This window comes from Mytilus edulis, chromosome 9 (genome assembly GCF_963676685.1).
Source record: "Mytilus edulis chromosome 9, xbMytEdul2.2, whole genome shotgun sequence".
NCBI classification, from domain to species: domain Eukaryota; kingdom Metazoa; phylum Mollusca; class Bivalvia; order Mytilida; family Mytilidae; genus Mytilus; species Mytilus edulis.
Genome location: NC_092352.1, coordinates 32,066,035 through 32,086,629, shown reverse-complemented (window position 1 = coordinate 32,086,629; position 20,595 = coordinate 32,066,035). Strand labels below are relative to the sequence as shown.

At 32.3% G+C, this 20,595-nt stretch overlaps 1 protein-coding gene across 2 annotated transcripts in view; it reads left to right on the top strand.

Annotated features, from left to right (window-relative positions):
* Positions 1-20,595, top strand: part of LOC139488163 (AP2-associated protein kinase 1-like) — a 39,415-nt gene that overhangs the window by 3,911 nt on the left and 14,909 nt on the right. For both annotated transcript variants that reach the window (XM_071273586.1, XM_071273587.1), the window contains exons 2-12: positions 2,173-2,291; positions 3,924-4,029; positions 5,904-6,043; positions 6,454-6,575; positions 7,381-7,462; positions 7,863-7,995; positions 10,519-10,622; positions 11,588-11,670; positions 18,555-18,682; positions 19,048-19,532; positions 20,300-20,424. In XM_071273586.1, the coding sequence (XP_071129687.1) occupies positions 2,173-2,291; positions 3,924-4,029; positions 5,904-6,043; positions 6,454-6,575; positions 7,381-7,462; positions 7,863-7,995; positions 10,519-10,622; positions 11,588-11,670; positions 18,555-18,682; positions 19,048-19,532; positions 20,300-20,424 (1,627 nt within the window). The remainder of the gene's footprint in view (positions 1-2,172; positions 2,292-3,923; positions 4,030-5,903; positions 6,044-6,453; positions 6,576-7,380; positions 7,463-7,862; positions 7,996-10,518; positions 10,623-11,587; positions 11,671-18,554; positions 18,683-19,047; positions 19,533-20,299; positions 20,425-20,595) is intronic.

The following is a 20,595-nucleotide window of genomic DNA, read 5'->3' as shown; positions in this document are numbered from 1 at the left end:
AATTAAATTAAAACTATTTTTTTGTAAAATCCGTAAAAAAATTGTGTCTTTCCCATTTTAAGTCTGTAAATCTTATTATTAAAATTCACATTCCTCAAAATATTTAATTGTTTGAAAATGAATTTTTCAACAATGAAAACAAATATTCTAGGGTACAGGGAAGGGTGTTTAAGCTACATGACTGGACGGGTAAGTCGAACTACACATATAGTTTTATTTGGCCTTAGGGTATATTTAGTAGGTTTAAAAGTATTTCATCAGCAGTTGTGCCAATGTGGGTTGTTTCATCTTAAGTTTTCCATGTAATGTTTTGTGAACATGTACATGTATGTGACATAATATCTTGTTTTATCTTTCCAATTTGGGATTGATTTTGGGAGTTTTGGTCCGAACAGTTTATGAATTAGGGGCCAAAAAGGGGCCCAAATAAGCATTATTCTTCATTTTCACACAATAACTTTAGTACATTGTATAAGTAAATAGAAATCAATGAAATTTAAACACAAGGTTTATGACCACAAAAGGAAGGTTGGGATATATTTTGGGAGTTGAGGTCCCAACAGTTTAGGAATGAGGGGCCCAAAGGGTCCAAAATTAATAAACTTTGTTTGATTTCATCAAAAATTGAATAATTGGGGTTCTTTGATATGCCAAATCTAACTGTGTATGTAGATTCTTAATTTTTGGTCCAGTTTTCAAATTGGTCTACATTAAGGTCTAAAGGGTCCAAAATTAAACTTTGTTTGATTTCAACAAAAATTGAATCCTTGGGGTTCTTTGTCAGATATGCTGAATCTAAACATGTACTTAGATTTTGATTATGGGCCCAGTTTTCAAGTTGGTCCAAATTGTGGTCCAAAATTAAACTTTGTTTGATATCAACAAAAATTGAATCCTTGGAGTTCTTTGATATGCTGAATGTAAACATGTATTTAGATTTTGATTATAGGTCCAGTTTTCAAGTTGGTCCAAATTGGGGTCCAAAATTAAACTTTGTTTGATTTCAACAAAAATTGTATATATGGGGTTCTTTGATATATGCTTAATCTAACCATGTATTTAGATTTTTGATGTTTGGGCCGGGTTATCAAATTGGTCCACATTGAGGTCTAAAGGGTCCAAAATTGAACTTTATTTGATTTCATCAAAAATTGAATTCTTGGGGTTCTTTGATATGCCAAATCTAACTGTGTATGTAGATTCTTAATTTTTGGTCCAGTTTTCAAATTGGTCTACATTAAGGTCTAAAGGGTCCAAAATTAAACTTTGTTTGATTTCAACAAAAATTGAATCCTTGGGGTTCTTTGATATGCTGAATCTAAACATGTACTTAGATTTTGATTATGGGCCCAGTTTTCAAGTTGGTCCAAATTGTGGTCCAAAATTAAACTTTGTTTGATATCAACAAAAATTGAATCCTTGGGGTTCTTTGATATGCTGAATGTAAACATGTATTTAGATTTTGATTATAGGCCCAGTTTTCAAGTTGGTCCAAATTGGGGTCCAAAATTAAACTTTGTTTGATTTCAACAAAAATTGTATATATGGGGTTCTTTGATATATGCTTAATCTAACCATGTATTTAGATTTTTGATGTTTGGGCCGGGTTATTAAATTGGTCCACATTGAGGTCTAAAGGGTCCAAAATTGAACTTTATTTGATTTCATCAAAAATTGAATTCTTGGGTTTTTTTGATATGCTGAATCTAACCATGTATTTTGATTTTGGATATTGGACCATAATAGGTAATGTCCAATTTAAAATTTAAAGTTTTTAAGTTTAAGTTCTTAGACCACATTCATCATGTGTCAGAAACCTGTGTTGTGTCAACTATTTAATAACAATCTAAATTCAGAGCTGTATCAAGCTTGAATATTGTGTCCATACTTGCCCCAATGTTCAGGGTTCGAACTCTGTGGTCGTATAAAGCTGTGCCCTGCGGAGAATCTGTTTTTTTTTTTTTTTAAACACTGAAATTCAAGAGAAAACTCCATGAATATTGTTTGATTTTGAAAAAGATGTGATTGTGGAATCAAAATGATATGAATTGCATAAAATCCTATTGGGATAAAGTACATTTTAAAATGTCATGTACACATGATTGACTGAAGTTTGAATTTATGTTACATCTACAAGTTTGATATTGTACAGTGTTTATATTTTAATTTCAGGAGGATTTGCTATAGTCTTCTTGGTCAAAGCTCAAAATGGGAACCAGTATGCACTTAAAAGATTGTTTGTCAACAATGAGCATGACTTGTCAGTGTGTAAGAGAGAGATTCATATAACGGTATGTTCCTCAAATTTAAAACAACTTATTGTTTGTCAACAGTGAGCATGATTTGTCAGTGTATGTTGTTCCTGAAATTTAAACAACATATATCATGTATTAAGTTACCAATATCCTGGTTCATTTGATCTTTGAAGTATGAATCATTATTTTGTAAATATTATGTATAATTTACCTGTAATGTTGTAATGTCTTTTATATGTTTTTTTTTAATGGTTAATATCTGTACATGTTCATAAACAAGTCATGCAAGTGTGTAATTCTAAGTTAATGTCAGAAATGTGGGACAATACATTGATCAAGAGTTAACAATCTAAAGAAAAAATGGATGTGAGCATACAATGCTGCCTTGTTACTTGTATGTCCTTTGTCTGTTGGATGAAACGATTTTCAGATGATAATAATTTGTTTTCACTAAAATCCTTCTTTTATCTGCAGTTCTCAGATTCTGTCAATTAATAGTAATCAATAGCTTATTTGGCAATTATCATGATTATAGACTGGTTCTTAACCAGACGAAAAATTGTAGGCTGCTACCTTTTCAAAGCTATAATATATATAGTTGAGAGAGATATACATTTAAAGGCATTTTAACTTTTATAATAGATGGAAGCTAAAGATCACATACATTTTGCACAGATAAATTTACCCTTCCCATTGCTGTTGATTGTCAATAAAAATGAATGTCCCTCTGAGGGAAACAACTCATTAATATGGATTTTTATTAATACTGAGTCAATCATCGAAATGGCAAATAGACCATTTGAGGTTAATTATCAATCTGATGTGCTATAATTTGAATGAGGCAATGTAAAACAATGTACAATGCATTGGATGCTAGTCATATCAAAAACCAATTGTCTAAGTTCAGAAAGAAAAGAGAATTATTTACCATCTAGAATTCCTTGAACAATGAAATCTTCATACTGACATAAAAAATGGGCAATGAAAAGAGTCACTAGTAAACATCAATTGACACAAATTACTGTGGTTTCATTTATTTTCGTGATTACCTTTTTTGTGGATTAACATGATTAAGGAAAACTTATATGTTCGTGGATATTTAATTTCGAGGTTTTGCCGTAGTCTCCATTCAAGACTATAGAAAATTTGTTATTAGTTGAACATTAAATTTCGTGGTTTCCCTATACCTACAAAATCCACAATAATTGGTATCCAACGAATAAAAATGAATCCACAGTAAGCTATATATATATATAATGTAACAGATTACCAGTAAATAAAATTCTAAAGCAACCACCATTTTCTCTATAATGGAAGATACCTACTGTACAGGCACTAGTTTGAACTCTGAGAAACTGAAAGGCTCATAGATTCAGATAAATTCTTAAATATTTTGCTGTGTTTACATCATGTTTCTAGTTCTCAACCTCCAACTGTACAATTTACATTTGACAGCTAAACAATGCAACAAATTATACTTAATCAGATATCAATTATACTTTACTCATTAGTATGTATGTAAAACCAAAAAAACAACAAAAGAACATGTGAAACCTTATAATTTATTTACTATACATTGTACAAAAGCTAGATATATTTCAGTTGGTTCATCGATCAATTATATAACTACTTGTATATTAGTTATTTATTATAAATTTTTCATTTCAGAGAACTTTGACTGGACACAAGAATATAATTCGATATGTAGACTCCAGTATAAATTTGACTCCTAACCGAGTTTATGAAGTGATGATATTAATGCAGTATTGTAGATGTGAGTGTCTTGTACATGTGGAGTTATTATTTTTAACAAACTTGCTAAGTAGAAACAATCAATTAATATTCAAATGTATGTGTTTTAGAAACTTCAGCAAAGTAGACAACATGATATCAGGACGATAAAACTTGTTTTATCTATGAAAGGGAGGTTTATTTCAAATTTTGATGAACATTGATAAATGAAATTTTTATGTCCTGACCATAGTGGATTGGCTATAAAGTTTTACCCTTGTTCGTCTGTTCATAAATACGTATGTGTCCCAAAATTGTTTTCTGTTCTATAACTTTAGTTTACCTCAACCAAATGTTAAGAAACTTATACACAATGCTTATTACCACAAAAGTACAAATGAAAAAATTGCTGAAATATTCGTTTCTGTTCTCTAACTTAAGGCCACACCAATTTAATTGATTGTTCTACGGATTTTTGGAATCCAAAAATTGGGGCGAGCGAGTGATTTGAAAATTTTAATAAAATAATATTTAATTTGCAGATTTTTGAGGCGAAGCTTGAAAAGCAAACTTGATTTAAACTTGTACTTTGACATTTCTTAAATTTATGAATTATTTTATAACCTTTCAACATGTTCAACAAGAAATAATTGAATAATTAAATGTGGTCTATGTATGTGTGACTGACAATGAGACAATTCTTCATCCAAGTCATAATCAGGTTCAGAACAACCCCTTAATGTTATAAATATCTCTTTTATGAGGGGTCAATATAAGTTATAATATATTTTTAGTACACAAGGGCTCATATTTTCCGATAGAACTATAATATCTATCTAAATAGTCAAATCTTGTCCAAGAATTTTGTAATATTCCTGGACTTTAACCATGTTAACACATTTACTTTAACAGTTTAATATTATTCAAAATAAGTGGATCCCTCTTTTAGAAAAGTTGTTTAAAATATGATGTATTTCTCCTCTTTTTGAGTAAAAAATTCTAAGTTTTCAAAGGTTTTGTATAGTAGCACAATACAAATCCTTGGTATTTCTATTTTCTTTCTACAACAGTAAAATGACCTCTTGTCTGAGGGAGGGTTGTTCCCAACCTGATAATAACAAACATAGCATAGGTACGGCCTTTTACACAGATCCAGACCAAACAGCAAGCTATAAGGGTCCCCAAAATTATTAGTGTACACAAATCGAACAGGAAAACCAACGATCTAATTTATATATCCAAACGTGAAAATACCAATGAACCCCATCAACAAACGATAACTGCTGAACGACAGGTCCCTGAATCAACCAGGACAGGTGCACAAACCTGCAGCGAGTATGGATAGTTTTGTATCGCCAGCATACAATATAATTGCAGTTGAAGGCAACTCTTTCAGAAGTTCTTAACATATTCTAACAACGAGCATTTTTGATAGGGAATATGAGTAAGGGGGAAAGAAACCAATATTTTGTTCTGTACAGGTATTTCTGCTGTTACATATTTATATAGGAGCACTCCCACTTGGTATTAATTGGTTTCATGCTGAAACAAATATTCTCATGGCTATTTACACAGTGTGGTGGGGTGCTTATAGGTTTAAAATCGTTACATACAAGTTAGACTGTGATTTTAAAAACAAATGTTGAGATCTGTTTATAATATTTACAACAACAAAAAACGGTGCGGGAAATGGACATAATTACATTTCCGGATGCGGGAAGCGGGAATATAAAAAAAAATTTTAAAATCTGTTTTGAAAAAAATAGGTGCGGGCGGGTCTGTCGCACAAGGAATTAAATTGGTGTGGCCTAAGTTTGCCTCAACCAAATGTTATGAAACTTATGCACAATGCTAACACAAATATTTTTTTTGCATTTTATGTCTATTAAAACTAATGTCATGTGCTTTTAATTCCAGCCAATGTGATACAGTTAATGAATGACAGATTGACTGTAGGTTTTACAGAGAAAGAAGTGCTACGTATTTTCTGTGATACTTGTGAAGCTGTTGCCCGACTTCATCATTGCCAAACACCTATAATCCACAGAGATTTAAAGGTAAAGTTTTCAAAGTTTTATATGCTTTGAACACAACATTTGCATCATATGCAACATTTTTTTGAAAATGCCTCCTTAATCCCTAAATTATAAATTATTCACGATTAAGTTCTAACACTTTAGTTTTTCTTCGTTTTATGTTATATTAGTCTAAATTTACTTTTATGGTTTCTCAAAGTAATCACAGACTTGACCATTGATTTATATAAGGGCAGGAGTATCATTTTGTGAGTTTTCCCATGTAGTACTTTTAGTTTCATCTAGTGAATGGGGGAAAGAACTACCAAATAAAGTTATTAAAAGATATTACATTTGATCAATTAATTCTGTTTACATACAATATTTTGTGAGTTAATAGAGTTTTTATGTCCTTACATTTCATGTATTTTATTAGTTTAACTTTTTTTCAGGTTGAGAATATATTATTATCAGAAAGTCACCATTATGTATTATGTGATTTTGGAAGTTCTACTGCCAGAGTTTTAGATCCTAGTCAAATAAATGTGTCACAAATTGAAGAGGAAATTCAAAAGTAAGATGTTTTTATTACCTTAGTCTTGAATAGGTAGCATAAACTAATACATACCATTAAAAGTATAAATATATTAGTTCAATCAAGCCCATAAGTGCATTCTTGATTTTTTTGCAGAAATTTTTCCATTTCAGAACTTGCAGGTGATATACAATTAGCAGTTTCACCTGTTTTTAGCATAAATATTTCATTCATTAGGTTATGTAATCTGATCAGGTCAAATATTTTTCACGGCCAAATGCAAAAATTATAAGAGAACTGCCTCAGTGGTTCTCATGATATTTCATTCTAGCAAGAGGTTGTTAGATCTATCCCAAACCTGGTCAAACCAAAGAATTGAAAATGGATATTTGGTACTTCTCCACTAAGCATGAGGCATTTAGAAGTCAGAGTAAAGAGTGGTTACCATGTGAATTACCACAATAGAAGTTCGGCTCTGCATGTCTGTTCATTATCACAAATATTGGAGATTTCTGTTTTTTGATGTGTTGATGGCTGTTATTGGAATTATGCTCTTAGGGCTGTTCCAGAAAATACTATGTCCCCCCCAGGGACGGCACTTTTTTTTAACCCCCACCACCCACAGAAATAAAATTTAATTAGAACAGCACTCCCTTGGCATTTTGGTATTTCAAATACAACCACCCACATAATATTTAAAAAAAATTGCCTTCCCTGGGGGGGACATAGTATTTTCTGGAACAGCCCTTATGCACAAGTAGTTTTGGTTCATTTGTATTTCTAAATTATATGTAACTTTTAGATCAACATAATTTCTGTATTAAAAACTTTTGTATATTTTCAGGTACACAACAGTATCATATAGGGCACCAGAAATGATAGATCTATATAATGGTAAACCTATAACAACAAAGTCAGATATTTGGGTAAGATATTGATCAAAGTCAATTTGCATTTACATTTGAATAATTTGTACCGGTAATCAATATTCATATAAAAACCTGGCACACATAAGTTGAAACAACTAGTTAAATACACTGTCCAAATTTATTCTCAGATTCAATTTTAGTTTTTTAAAACAATTGTATAGTAAACACCATTTCTTTTATAAGTTAACATCTTACAAAATCACTAAACTGAAGTAAGCCAACACCAAACTCAGTCAATATCAATAAGACCGAGGGTTAGATGTTTCATGCAGATTGCTTTTACTCACTCTTAAACTCTTTTGTACTAACAAAGAAGCTAAAGTCAATTGTGCAAAATGTGAAAATTAGACTACATATTGACAGTTAATACATGTTAATCTTTATATTCTGTTTGCAGGCATTAGGATGTTTTCTATATAAGCTATGTTTCTTCAGCTTGCCATTTGGAGAGAGTACGTTAGCTATTCAATCGGGTAACTTCACCATTCCAGATGAATGTAAATATTCAAATAAACTGTTGTCTTTAATAGGTGAGTACAAGCTGTGTATGGAAAATATTTCTAAGCTTCTGTAAACCTATTGAAAACATTGAATATGCTGCTTAGGATAAACCTAGACAACAGTTCTTTAGAGATGTTCTATAATTTATGTGGGAGGATAGGAAGGGACTTCAAAAATTCTTCTACAATCAACATACTTTTCTTAGTTATTAAACCTACCTGAACTAGACATGAAGCAAACATTTGACCCTCAATCTATGTTAAAAAATAATATTTCCTTTCCTTTGTTCCAACATGTATTTTGATAAAAACACCTTATTATACCCCACGCAACGAAGTTGCGCAGGGTATAATGTTTTTGACCCGTCCGTCCGTCCATCCGTCCGTCCGTCCGTCCGTCCGTCAGTCCTGTTTCTTGTCATCGCAACTCCTCTCAAACCACACAACAGAATTTCACGAAACCTTTTCAGATAATAAGGACATACTATGTAGTTGTGCATATCGACGGGAAATTGCGATTCAATTTTTTTTCTAGGAGTTACGCCCCTTTGAACTTATTTACTTTAATGTACTACTGCAACAGTTTGTCATCGCAACTCCTCTCAAACCACACAACAGAATTTCACGAAACCTTTTCAGATAATAAGGACATACTATGTAGTTGTGCATATCGACGGGAAATTGCGATTCAATTTTTTTTCTAGGACTTACGCCCCTTTGAACTTATTTACTTTAATGTACTACTGCAACAGTTTGTCATCGCAACTCCTCTCAAACCACACAACAGAATTTCACGAAACCTTTTCAGATAATAAGGACATACTATGTAGTTGTGCATATCGACGGGAAATTGCGATTCAATTTTTTTTCTAGGAGTTACGCCCCTTTGAACTTATTTACTTTAATGTACTACTGCAACAGTTTGTCATCGCAACTCCTCTCAAACCACACAACAGAATTTCACGAAACCTTTTCAGATAATAAGGACATACTATGTAGTTGTGCATATCGACGGGAAATTGCGATTCAATTTTTTTTCTAGGAGTTACGCCCCTTTGAACTTATTTACTTTAATGTACTACTGCAACAGTTTGTCATCGCAACTCCTCTCAAACCACACAACAGAATTTCACGAAACCTTTTCAGATAATAAGGACATACTATGTAGTTGTGCATATCGACGGGAAATTGCGATTCAATTTTTTTTCTAGGAGTTACGCCCCTTTGAACTTATTTACTTTAATGTACTACTGCAACAGTTTGTCATCGCAACTCCTCTCAAACCACACAACAGAATTTCATGAAACTTTGTAGATAATAAGGACATACTATGTATATTGACAGGAAATTATTATTCAATATTTTTTCTTATACAATTTTTTTTCTTATACTTAATTAATTTCTCCAATGACAATGTGGGGACGTGGGGTATGTGAGCGTGCTCACTAAGGTTCTTTAATGAAAATATGAAACTTTCTTTAGTTACAAAGTGACTTTCTGATTGTTCTTGTAACATTTGAATGAAAGAAAATACAATAATTGAAAATAGAAAGTAATTTCCAAAATTCTTAAACTTTTACACTTGAGATTGTATAAAGAACTAGGATGATATTGTTAATTATTTTATGACTGCCTATTAAAAAGAAACAATTCTTAATACTAGCTGATCAAATACTTGAATTGGGAACAAATATAGTATTGAAATCATTTATTTTGCAGTAGATAAAAAAAAATTGTGATTCACCTACTGTGAAAGTACTTTAATTCGTGGGTATCAATTTTCGTGGTTTGAGCAATATTTACATGCTCGTGGGTTTTTAGTTTCGTGGACTTTAGTTTTCTGCAAAAAGAAATAATTGAAAAATTAAAGCCTTTGGAAACAAAGGTTACAAATAGTCTGGATTGAAGGAAATTGCAAAGTAAACATTGACCTGTGTAAATCGTAGTGACAACACTAATTAACCCACGATAAAATGACCAACAGATTAAAAACCAGCAAAGGGGTTAATTAGGCCAAAAACATGTCACCTAAAGAAATCAGTAACATAAACACATGCTATAAACGTATCTTGAATTGTCAAATAATTCTTATCAAAATCAAGCCCAGAATGAAATTATTATTTCCCATATGTACGAGAACTATGAGGATATAAAATAAACACTTTATCATACTAGCATATCAATACCAGAAATCTGACATTCATCGATAAAAAATATTTTTTATGAGAATTAAAAAGAATTAAAAGTTGTACAGTGTAGGTTATTAATGATTAAATGAGTATAATCCTGCATGCAGTTGTAGTTCTATGACTGCTATTAAAGTATTCTCAAGATTTGGCATTATTCACTCTATTCTCTAGATCATATCAGTAGTCAAACCAACATGGGGATCTTACCATGTCTTGATTTGGACAATGGTTGTTTTATTTCGTTGGACACTTAAATTCGTGGATAAAGTCATCCACAAAAACCACAAAAAATTGGTACCCCACGAATAAAAGTACTTTCACAGTATTAACAAACATGTAAACTAAACTTTATGCTATTTTGTAGGGTATATGTTAGAAGTTGATCCTGAAAAGAGACCTGATATATTTCAAGTTTCTAATTTAGCATTTAAATTAATTGGAGGAGAGACTCCTGTTCCTAACATGAATGTAAGTACAATAGACATGATAGAATTCAAAATACATCTATTTAAGTTGATTACTGTAAGTTTGTACTGTAACTGTTTTAATGGTATGCATGAAATAGTCTTGCAAGAAAAATTTGTATAGGTTTAATACCACCATTGATTTCCCCCTATTAGTCTTTGTTAAATTGGCATTTAAAAAAATTGAACAGTATTTACCTTTATTACAACCAAAGAAATACTTTGCATGAATAAAGTTTAATCCTTTCCAGTGCTACAGTGAAAATTTCACACTACATTTCATTGCATATAAGAAAGTATTCATCAACGGAAGTAAACAACCCAATTTTTACACTGTTATTTACTGGTTACCTGTTTTGGTAACTATGTAACCGTAACTTTCCAAAATATTTTATAAGACCATCAAATAAAAAAAGAATGATGCTTTCAGACACCCAACATACATGTTAATGACTCAGAAAAATTTAAGTGCCTTGAAATGCAGGGTTAATTTTCTACAACTGTCAATTTCAAGGGAATATTTTTTTAGACCTACTTTCGTATACATCCGGGTGTGATGTACCATGGTATTACACCTATATGGTTACCATGGTCAATATAGTAAAAAAAAAAAATGACTGCAGGAACAAAGAAAAATATCTTTGAAAAGTTCAGTTTTGGTTTAAGAGAATTGAACACAAAAACATGTTCATGAACATACTTCAATTTGTGTATAACAAAAAATATATCTGGCATTTCAAAGTTTTAAAAATATTTTGTTGATTTTTAGAGTCTAGACAGCTAGAATTGTGTTGTTTTTAACAAACATCCAAATTATTTGAATTCATTCGATTGTTTTATCTAATAACAGCTATTCTGGGGGAAAAAATAGGATGTATGTTTGTCTGGTATAATCTCTGCATATTCATGCACTTCATATGTGAATGTGTTGTTGGTTCATTGATATAGCTGTTTGATTGTTTTTTCCAGAATTTAGAAATACCAGATTTTTCCAGAATACCAGTTCCTATGACAGAAACTGAAGCCAGACAAATCAAAACTTCCTCAGTCAAGTAAGTCTATGGCCAAAAAAATAGAATACCTGACAAGATTTTAAGTATGATAAAAACAGAAGATCATTGAAATCCATTAATGGTGTGAAAAAAAAATCACAAAAATACTGAACTCTGAGGAAAATTCAAAGTCCCTTATCAAATGGCAAAATCAAAAGCTCAAACACATCAAACGAATGGATAAAAACTGTCATATTCCTGACTTGATTAAGTAGAACAATTTTTGGGGTACATAAGAATTATGAGTTAAGTCCATCTTTTCTTCTCAGGGCTATTCCAGTAAAATTTACCTAGGAGGGGCGGAACGCCGACGATATTTTTTTCCATAGGTGGGGGGTTATCAACATAATTGTATTCTGGAGGGTGGTGGTCCCGATTTAAATTCATTTCTGTTGGTGGGGGGTTTGTGAATGATAGGTTAAACATATTGTTCCCCCTGTTATGAAGGAAGCTTCTCCTGAAAAGGTCATCCGACTGCAAATAAAGTTGGCAGACCACCAATTTTAAGCGTCCGTTTGTGTTCTTGTCAAACCAGTGATCGGGAAGGACGTGCCCCCTGCGCCTATAGCGCATATTGACAAGAAATGGCGCATACAGTGACAAATGTAAGCGCCCACGTGGCGCACGATACTTTTCACTTCGTTTCGAAACGTTTAGATATCGTCAAATGAATTTCCGATCGTGTTCCATGCCGCCATGTGTGTGTACACAACTGTGTAATGTTCCTCCAATAATAGGAGCACCTATATATTTTTGGGACGTCTCGGATGTTTACCTATGATAATAGAACCATGCGATTTCACGTCTCGGGTGTTTTCCTATTGTAATAATAAAACCATGCGGTCTAACTGATAACCCGAAAAACGTAATTAACCATCATTCATGATATATATTTTTTTTATAAACAACTTTATATTTGTTAAATTTGGCTAGTACAGACAAGATTTAGCCCTTATAATAATCTCATTTAGTTTAGCTTGCTATTATTTCGATTGAAGAACCCCAAAGACTTTTAAGAAATATAGTTTTTGTCTCCATAAAAGACGCTTAACTGTCCTTGTCATTTTTTGGTCTTTGGCTCATTTTGACATTTTGTAAACATGACTTCTTCAGCGATTTGTTGTTTTGTTCTATGAATTAATGGTACTCTATACTGTTATTCTTGTCACCGTGATGAAGATATAATGATACAAGAAGTGCAGAGGAATTGCCTGAAATGTCCTCTGATACGGAACGTCTGGAATAAGTATGGTATCGACAAAGACCCAAATTTAATGTAAAAAAACCCAACATGAACATGAACAAGGCAACAGTACCAGTTTAAACATTGTAAATAAAGGTTAACTTAAATATTGTTGCGGTTGGAAGAAGTTATTGTATATTCATTGAAATTGAAATGGCAGAATTTGCTGTACTTAAATCTCTTTCCTTGCAAAGAATATGTCCTTAATAAGGTGGACTGGCCAATTCTTTGCAATTTTTGTCCCAAATAATATTTTATTGCATACAGTTTATAACAACTTCAAGTACCCTCTCCCTTGTATACCGTCTCCCCACAAAAAAATATGTGTGGGTGACATCCAAACTATGCGGTCCATAAAAAAATATTTATATTTGGCCCAGACAATTAGATTTTTATTGCGCATGTTGCGTGGGTGGTATTGAAGGGAAAAAATGGCCTAATTTTTGCGGAAAAATATGGCCTTGTTACACAGGAGAGTATATCATCTTCCTCAACATTTGCCTATTGAAAAAAAAATGTATATAAGAAATACAAAAAATAACCAGGTGCTCCGCAGGGCGCAGCTTTATACGACCGCAGAGGTCGAACCCTGAACAGTTGGGGCAAGTATGGACAAAACATTCAAGCATGATACAGCTCTGAATTTGGATTGTGATCAAATTTTTGACATTATATGGTTTTTTTTTACACAAAACAAATGTCAAGATTTTACAAATCAATTAAAGATTTCTTCAAACTTTTTAAATCTAAAATTAAATAGTTGACACAGCATAGGTTTCTGACACAGAATGAATGTGGTCTAATGAACTTAAAAGTTTTTTTTTGCCTTTGAGCAATTCACTATGCTGTTGAATATTAATCCTCTCAAAAAAATGTTTGAAGAAATTTTCTTTTTATTTATGAAATCTGAAATGAGAAAAATTTAAACCCCCCCCCCCTTTTTTTCACATCCCCGTTTCCCTTTTTCCAAAACTGATATCAATTCAAATTTCTAATGGAGTTTGCAACAATAACTACTCTTTTAAATACATCATAAGATATTAAAACGTAAAATAAAGTGCTTGTTATCACTGAATGGTAAAGATTGGTTGGTAGTAAAAGTGAATATACATTGTTTATTGTATAAAACAATAAAAAAAACTTCATCAGCAACATTTTATATTGGCAAATTTCCAATGAAGTTATTTACATAAAGTTATTGGCAAATAAAATAGAAAATGACATCATAGTCATGTCTGGCAAATGTCCAACATACATTATCTAAAAACATTTTAGATAAGATAAGGAAAAAAAGCTTCATCAGCAACATTTTATATTGGCAAATTTCCAATGAAGTTATTTACATAAAGTTATTGGCAAATAAAAATAGAAAATGACATCATAGTCATGTCTGGTAAATTTCCAACATATATTATCAACTACTATTCTATACAAAGAAAGATAACTCCAATTGAAAATTAATTGCTATTGCACAATATTGTGCAATTAGATATTTCTTGCTATTGTGCAATACTGTGCAATTGAAAATTTCTTGCTATTGCACAATACTTGATATGGAATCCTGATTTGGACCAACTTGAAAACTGGGCCCATAATCAAAAATCAAAGTACATATTTAGATAAAGCATATCAAATAAGCCCAAGAATTTAATTTTTGTTAAAATCAAACTTAGTTTAATTTTGGACCCTTTGGACGTTAATGTAAACCAATTTGAAAACGGGACCAAAAATTAAGAATCTACATACACAGTTAGATTTGGCATATCAAAGAACCCCAATTGTTCAATTTTTGATGAAATCAAACAAAGTTTAATTGTGGACCCCGATTTGGACCAACTTGAAAACTGGGCCAATAATAAAAAATCTAAGTACATTTTTAGATTCAGCATATCAAAGAACCCCAAGGATACAATTTTTGTTAAAATTAAACTAAGTTTAATTTTGGACCCTTTGGACCTTAATGTAGACCAATTTGAAAACGGGACCAAAAATTAAGAATCTACATACACAGTTAGATTCGGCATATCAAAGAACCCAAATTATTCAATTTTTGATAAAATCAAATAAAGTTTAAATCTGGACCCTTTGGGCCCTTTATTCCTAAACTGTTGGGACCAAAACTCCCAAAATCAATACCAACCTTCCTTTTATGGTCATAAACCTTGTGTTTAAATTTCATAGATTTCTGTTTACTTATACTAAAGTTATGGTGCGAAAACCAAGAAAAATGCTTATTTGGGTCCCTTTTTGGCCCCTAATTCCTAAACTGTTGGGACCTAAACTCCCAAAATCAATACCAACCTTCCTTTTGTGGTCATAAACATTGTGTTTAAATTTCATTGATTTCTATTTACTTAAACTAAAGTTATTGTGCGAAAACCAAGAATAATGCTTATTTGGGCCCTTTTTTGGCCCCTAATTCCTAAACTGTTGGAACCAAAACTCCCAAAATCAATCCCAACCTTTCTTTTGTGGTCATAAACCTTATGTCAAAATTTCATAGATTTCTATTTACTTAAACTAAAGTTATAGTGCGAAAACCAAGAAAATGCTTATTTGGGCCCTTTTTGGCCCCTAATTCCTAAAATATTGGGACTAAAACTCCCAAAATCAATCCCAACCTTCCTTTTGTGGTCATAAACCTTGTGTTAAAATTTCATAGATTTCTATTCACTTTTACTAAAGTTAGAGTGCGAAAACTAAAAGTATTCGGACAACGACGACGACGCCGACGACGCCAACGTGATAGCAATATACGACGAAAAATTTTTCAAATTTTGCGGTCGTATAAAAAAAGAATTACATTGTGCCTACCAAAAATATTTTATGGCTCAAACTAAACTCTGAAACATCAAATGGTTGGTGCCAACCAGTTTCCCCACCTGAAGAATATGTCGTACCTGAAAATGTCATTGACAGTTTTAAAAATAAAATGGGCCATAATTAAAATCGAACCCCCCTTTTTCGGTCACTGTGAGCTATTGTCGTCATGTTGCATCTGTCGTCTGCTGCTCCATAACATTGTTACATGTTTCATTTTATATTTTAATAGCAACATAGCTAGTATAAAAAAGAAGATGTGGTATGATTGCCATTGAGACGAGAGGCGGATTTAGGGGGGGCAGAGGGCCCCCCCTTTTTGGATGCACTGAAATAGATAAACCAACAAATTTTACATTTATTTGACAGGATGCAACATTTTTGCATACTTTAAAAAACTAGCTAACTTTTATTTTTTTTCTCTAGGTAGGGGGTCTTGGAAGAAAATACATGTTCTAGGTGGGGGTGTATTTTTTTAATCTTTTCCATAGGTGGGGGGTCAAAAAATAAGTGGCGTTCCACCCCCCCTGGATAATTTTTACTGGAATAGCCCTCATCAAATGTGGTTCAAACATTTGAGGGAATTTGACATGCAAACATCCCTTTATACAGCAGTATTTTTGGACCTTTTTAGTTTATCCAGAAGTATCACTTTGTAAACTTGTGAAATTTTAACTTTTTAAGTGCTCACTTCAACTTAAGAAATTCTAAGTACTAGCCTTGTCGTCTCATCTTTCGTGCTTTAAACTTGTAACTTGATACATTTTTATACGACCGCAAATTTTGAAAAAATTTTCGTCGTATATTGCTATCACGTTGGCGTCAGCGTCGTCGTCGTCGTCGTCGTCGTCGTCGTCGTCGTTGTCGTCGTCGTCGTCGTCCGGCGTCCGAATACTTTTAGTTTTCGCACTCTAACTTTAGTAAAAGTGAATGGAAATCTATGAAATTTTAACACAAGGTTTATGACCACAAAAGGAAGGTTGGTATTGATTTTGGGAGTTTTGGTCCCAACATTTTAGGAATTAGGGGCCAAAAAGGGCCCAAATAAGCATTTTCTTGGTTTTCGCACTATAACTTTAGTTTAAGTTAATAGAAATCTATGAAATTTTGACACAAGGTTTATGACCACAAAAGAACGGTTGGGATTGATTTTGGGAGTTTTGGTCTCAACAGTTTAGGAATTAGGGGCCAAAAAAGGGCCCAAATAAGCATTATTCTTGGTTTTCGCACAATAACATTAGTTTAAGTAAATAGAAATCAATGAAATTTAAACACAATGTTAATGACTACAAAAGGAAGGTTGGTATTGATTTTGGGAGTTTAGGTCCCAACAGTTTAGGAATTAGGGGCCAAAAAGGGACCCAAATAAGCATTTTTCTTGGTTTTCGCACCATAACGTTAGTATAAGTAAATAGAAATCTATGAAATTTAAACACAAGGTTTATGACCATAAAAGAAAGGTTGGGTTTGATTTTGGGAGTTTTGGTCCCAACATAATAAGGGGCCCAAAGGGTCCAAAATTAAACTTTTGTTTGATTTCATCAAAATTGAATAATTGGGGTTCTTTGATATGCTGAATCTAACTGTCATGACTGTGTATGTAGATTCTTAACTTTTGGTCCCGTTTTCAAATTGGTCTACATTAAGGTCCAAAGGGTCCAAAATTAAACTTAGTTTGATTTTGACAAAAAATGAATCAGTTAGGTTCTTTGATATGCTGAATCTAAAAATGTACTTAGATTCTTGATTATTGGCCCAGTTTTCAAGTTGGTCCAAATCGGGGTTTACATCAAAAATTGAATAAATGGGGTTCTTTGATATACCAAATCTAACTGTGTATGTAGATTCTTCATTTTTGGTCCTGTTTTCAAATTGGTCTACACTAAAGTCCAAAGGGTCCAAAATTAAACTTAGTCTGATTTTAACAAAAATTGAAATCTTGAAGTTCTTTGATATGCTGAATCCAAAAATGTACTTAGATCATTTATTATGGGCCCAGTTTTCAAGTTGGTCCAAATCAGGATCTAAAATTATTATATTAAGTATTGTGCAATAGCAAGTCTTTTCAATTGCACAGTATTGCGCAATGGCAAGAAATATCAATTTTTTTTTTAATTAGAGTTATCTTTCTTTGTCCAGAATAGTAAGCAAGAAATATCTAATTGCAAAATATTGTGCAATAGCAAGATTTTTTTTTAATTGGAGTTATCTTTCTTTGTCCAGAATCAACTTAAATCTTTGTTATATACAATATACAATGTATATTCACTTTTTACTACCAACTGATAAATTAAAATAATCTTTACCATTCAGTGATAACAAGCAGTTTTTTTACATCTTAATATTTTATGATGTATTTAAATGAGTAGTTATTGTTGCAAACTCCATTAGAAATTTTAATTGAGATTAGTTTTGGAATAAGGGAAAGGGGGATGTGATTAAAAAAATTGGGTTCAATTTTTCTCATTTGAAATTTCATAAATAAAAAAGAAAATTTCTTCAAACATTTTTTTGAGAGGATTAATATTCAACAGCATAGTGAATTGCTCTAAGAGAAACAAAAAATTTAAGTTCATTAGAACACATTCATTCTGTGTCAGAAACCTATGCTGTGTCAACTATTTAATCACAATCCAAATTTAGAGCTGAATCCAGCTTGAATGTTGTGTCCATATTTGCCCTAACCGTTCAGGGTTCAACCTCTGCGGTCGTATAAAGCTACGCCCTGCGGAGCATCTGGTTAGGTCTTAGTAGGAAGTTCCTTTCCATTGAAATTAATAAAAAGTTGATGATCAATTTATTTTCTTATATTTTATTTTAGAAGTGTGATAGCTCCGTCAATAGAAAGTACAACAGTGACACCAAGGTCAAGGCCAAAAGGTCAAGCTGTACAAGCACCTCTTGGGTTACCAACATCTATAGCTCCGAGGAAACGTCCTACGGCTCAAGGTAAAAATTTAGATATTGACATGGTCAGTTATGGTCGCCATACTCAAATTATAGCTGTTACAGTTTAAATCTAAGTAAAAATAGCAAAAGGGGTCCCAATATAATGAGAATACAATAACCTGCTCAGGTAAAATGAATTTAACTAGTCATCATGGTTATGGTATTCATTTGCAGGCTGTTATTTAAGATTTTCAAGCAAAACATTTCCTTAATAATTTCAAAGTTTTGGTATTTATATGAGTTGAATAACCTTATTTAGCTTTTCCATATTAAAATATAAATGCAATGATATTTAAATATGAAGATACAGAATTTCATGCTGACTCATAAATATTTTATTAAAACTAGTCATTTTGAATTTCTAGATCCGCTCCCTGTTCAACAACCAAGTCAGCAACAGGCTATGTTGCAGAAACAGGCACAGCAGCATCAACAAGCTCTTCAGCAACAGGCTTTGCAACAAAAAGCATTACAGCAACAAGCCTTACAACAACAACAGGCACATCAACAACAACAGGCTCTTCAACAACAGCAGGCTTTAAAGCAACAGGCCATGTTACAACAACAAGCCTATCAACAACAAATGTATCAACAAAGTACTGCTTATACACAACAAATGAATATGCAACAAAATCAATATATGCAACAACAACAACAGCCATATTTGAATGCTCCTCAAATGCCAATGTCAAGGTCATTCCATGGACAATCTACTCCTAGTCAACCAATTGTTAATAGCAATAGTATGGACAATATGTATTCAAAGGCTTATGTGATAAAGGATGACAGTGGAGACTTTAAAAAGCCTCCTGTTCCTCCGAAACCAAAACCAACTAAGGATAATTATGGGGTAGGTTGTGTGTGTCCTTCACAAAAACCTAATGAGGATGATTATGAATGTATATTTTATCTGAAATCTTGAAGGTATTCTAATTCTCTTTGTAAATGAAAATAAGAACTAGAATACTGTCTTGCAACAACTACTGCAAAGTGAACATTTTCTCCACTGCCTTGTAAAATATTAAAAGACTTTTGGAAACCTTTGGTATTTAAGGTCTGAATCAGATATAGTAAATGCTAATTTTCTGCAAACTATTGTTTAAAACATTCATTGGCTTTAATCTTTGTTTATCACAGTTAATGCTTTCAAGTTTAGCATTCTCATATTTGAAAGCACTGTGGTGGTAGAGAGGCAGGTTTGAATAGAAATAAATCTTTTGGGTTAATTCTATATTTAACAACAAGCAGCATTGCATTAATCCACTTACCAATACTGCATGTTTTATAGATGTAGTTATCTCATGTTGATGATTTACATGAAACAAATAAAGATTTAAAGGATGTACATGTGTAGGACTGTAAAATGGACAATATTTTGTAACAGATATTTAAAAAAAAATTTAAGTTGTAGGTAGACATTTATTTTTTACATCAAACATAATTCTTTTTACCTTAATCAAAAACATCTATTGTATTTTTATTTTGTCTAAAGGTAAACATGGTAAAGAGGAATTATGATCAAACAAAGTAGCCGTTTCGTCAATGAATTCTACGGCCTTGAATCCAGAATGTCATTAATTTGTGTATCACTTGTTTAAAATAAAATGTTACTTTCAGTCTGATGATCAGCCATTGATATCCATTACACCTCCTCCGTCTCCCTCGAGACAGACTAAATCACATCGACGCTATGTCAGCGATACATCAGCTCTACATATGGGTGGAAAAGGAAGTGCATTCAGGTACTGTCAATCATGTCAAAATCTGTTTGAAAATACTCTTATGTTATTGAAATAGTAGAATATTATGCACTTGCAAAATCTGCAGTAAGTCACAGGAAATGACGCATGCACATTTAAACGCTATAATCAGGACAATTTTTTGTACACATTTTATCTATCAATCTCAATAAG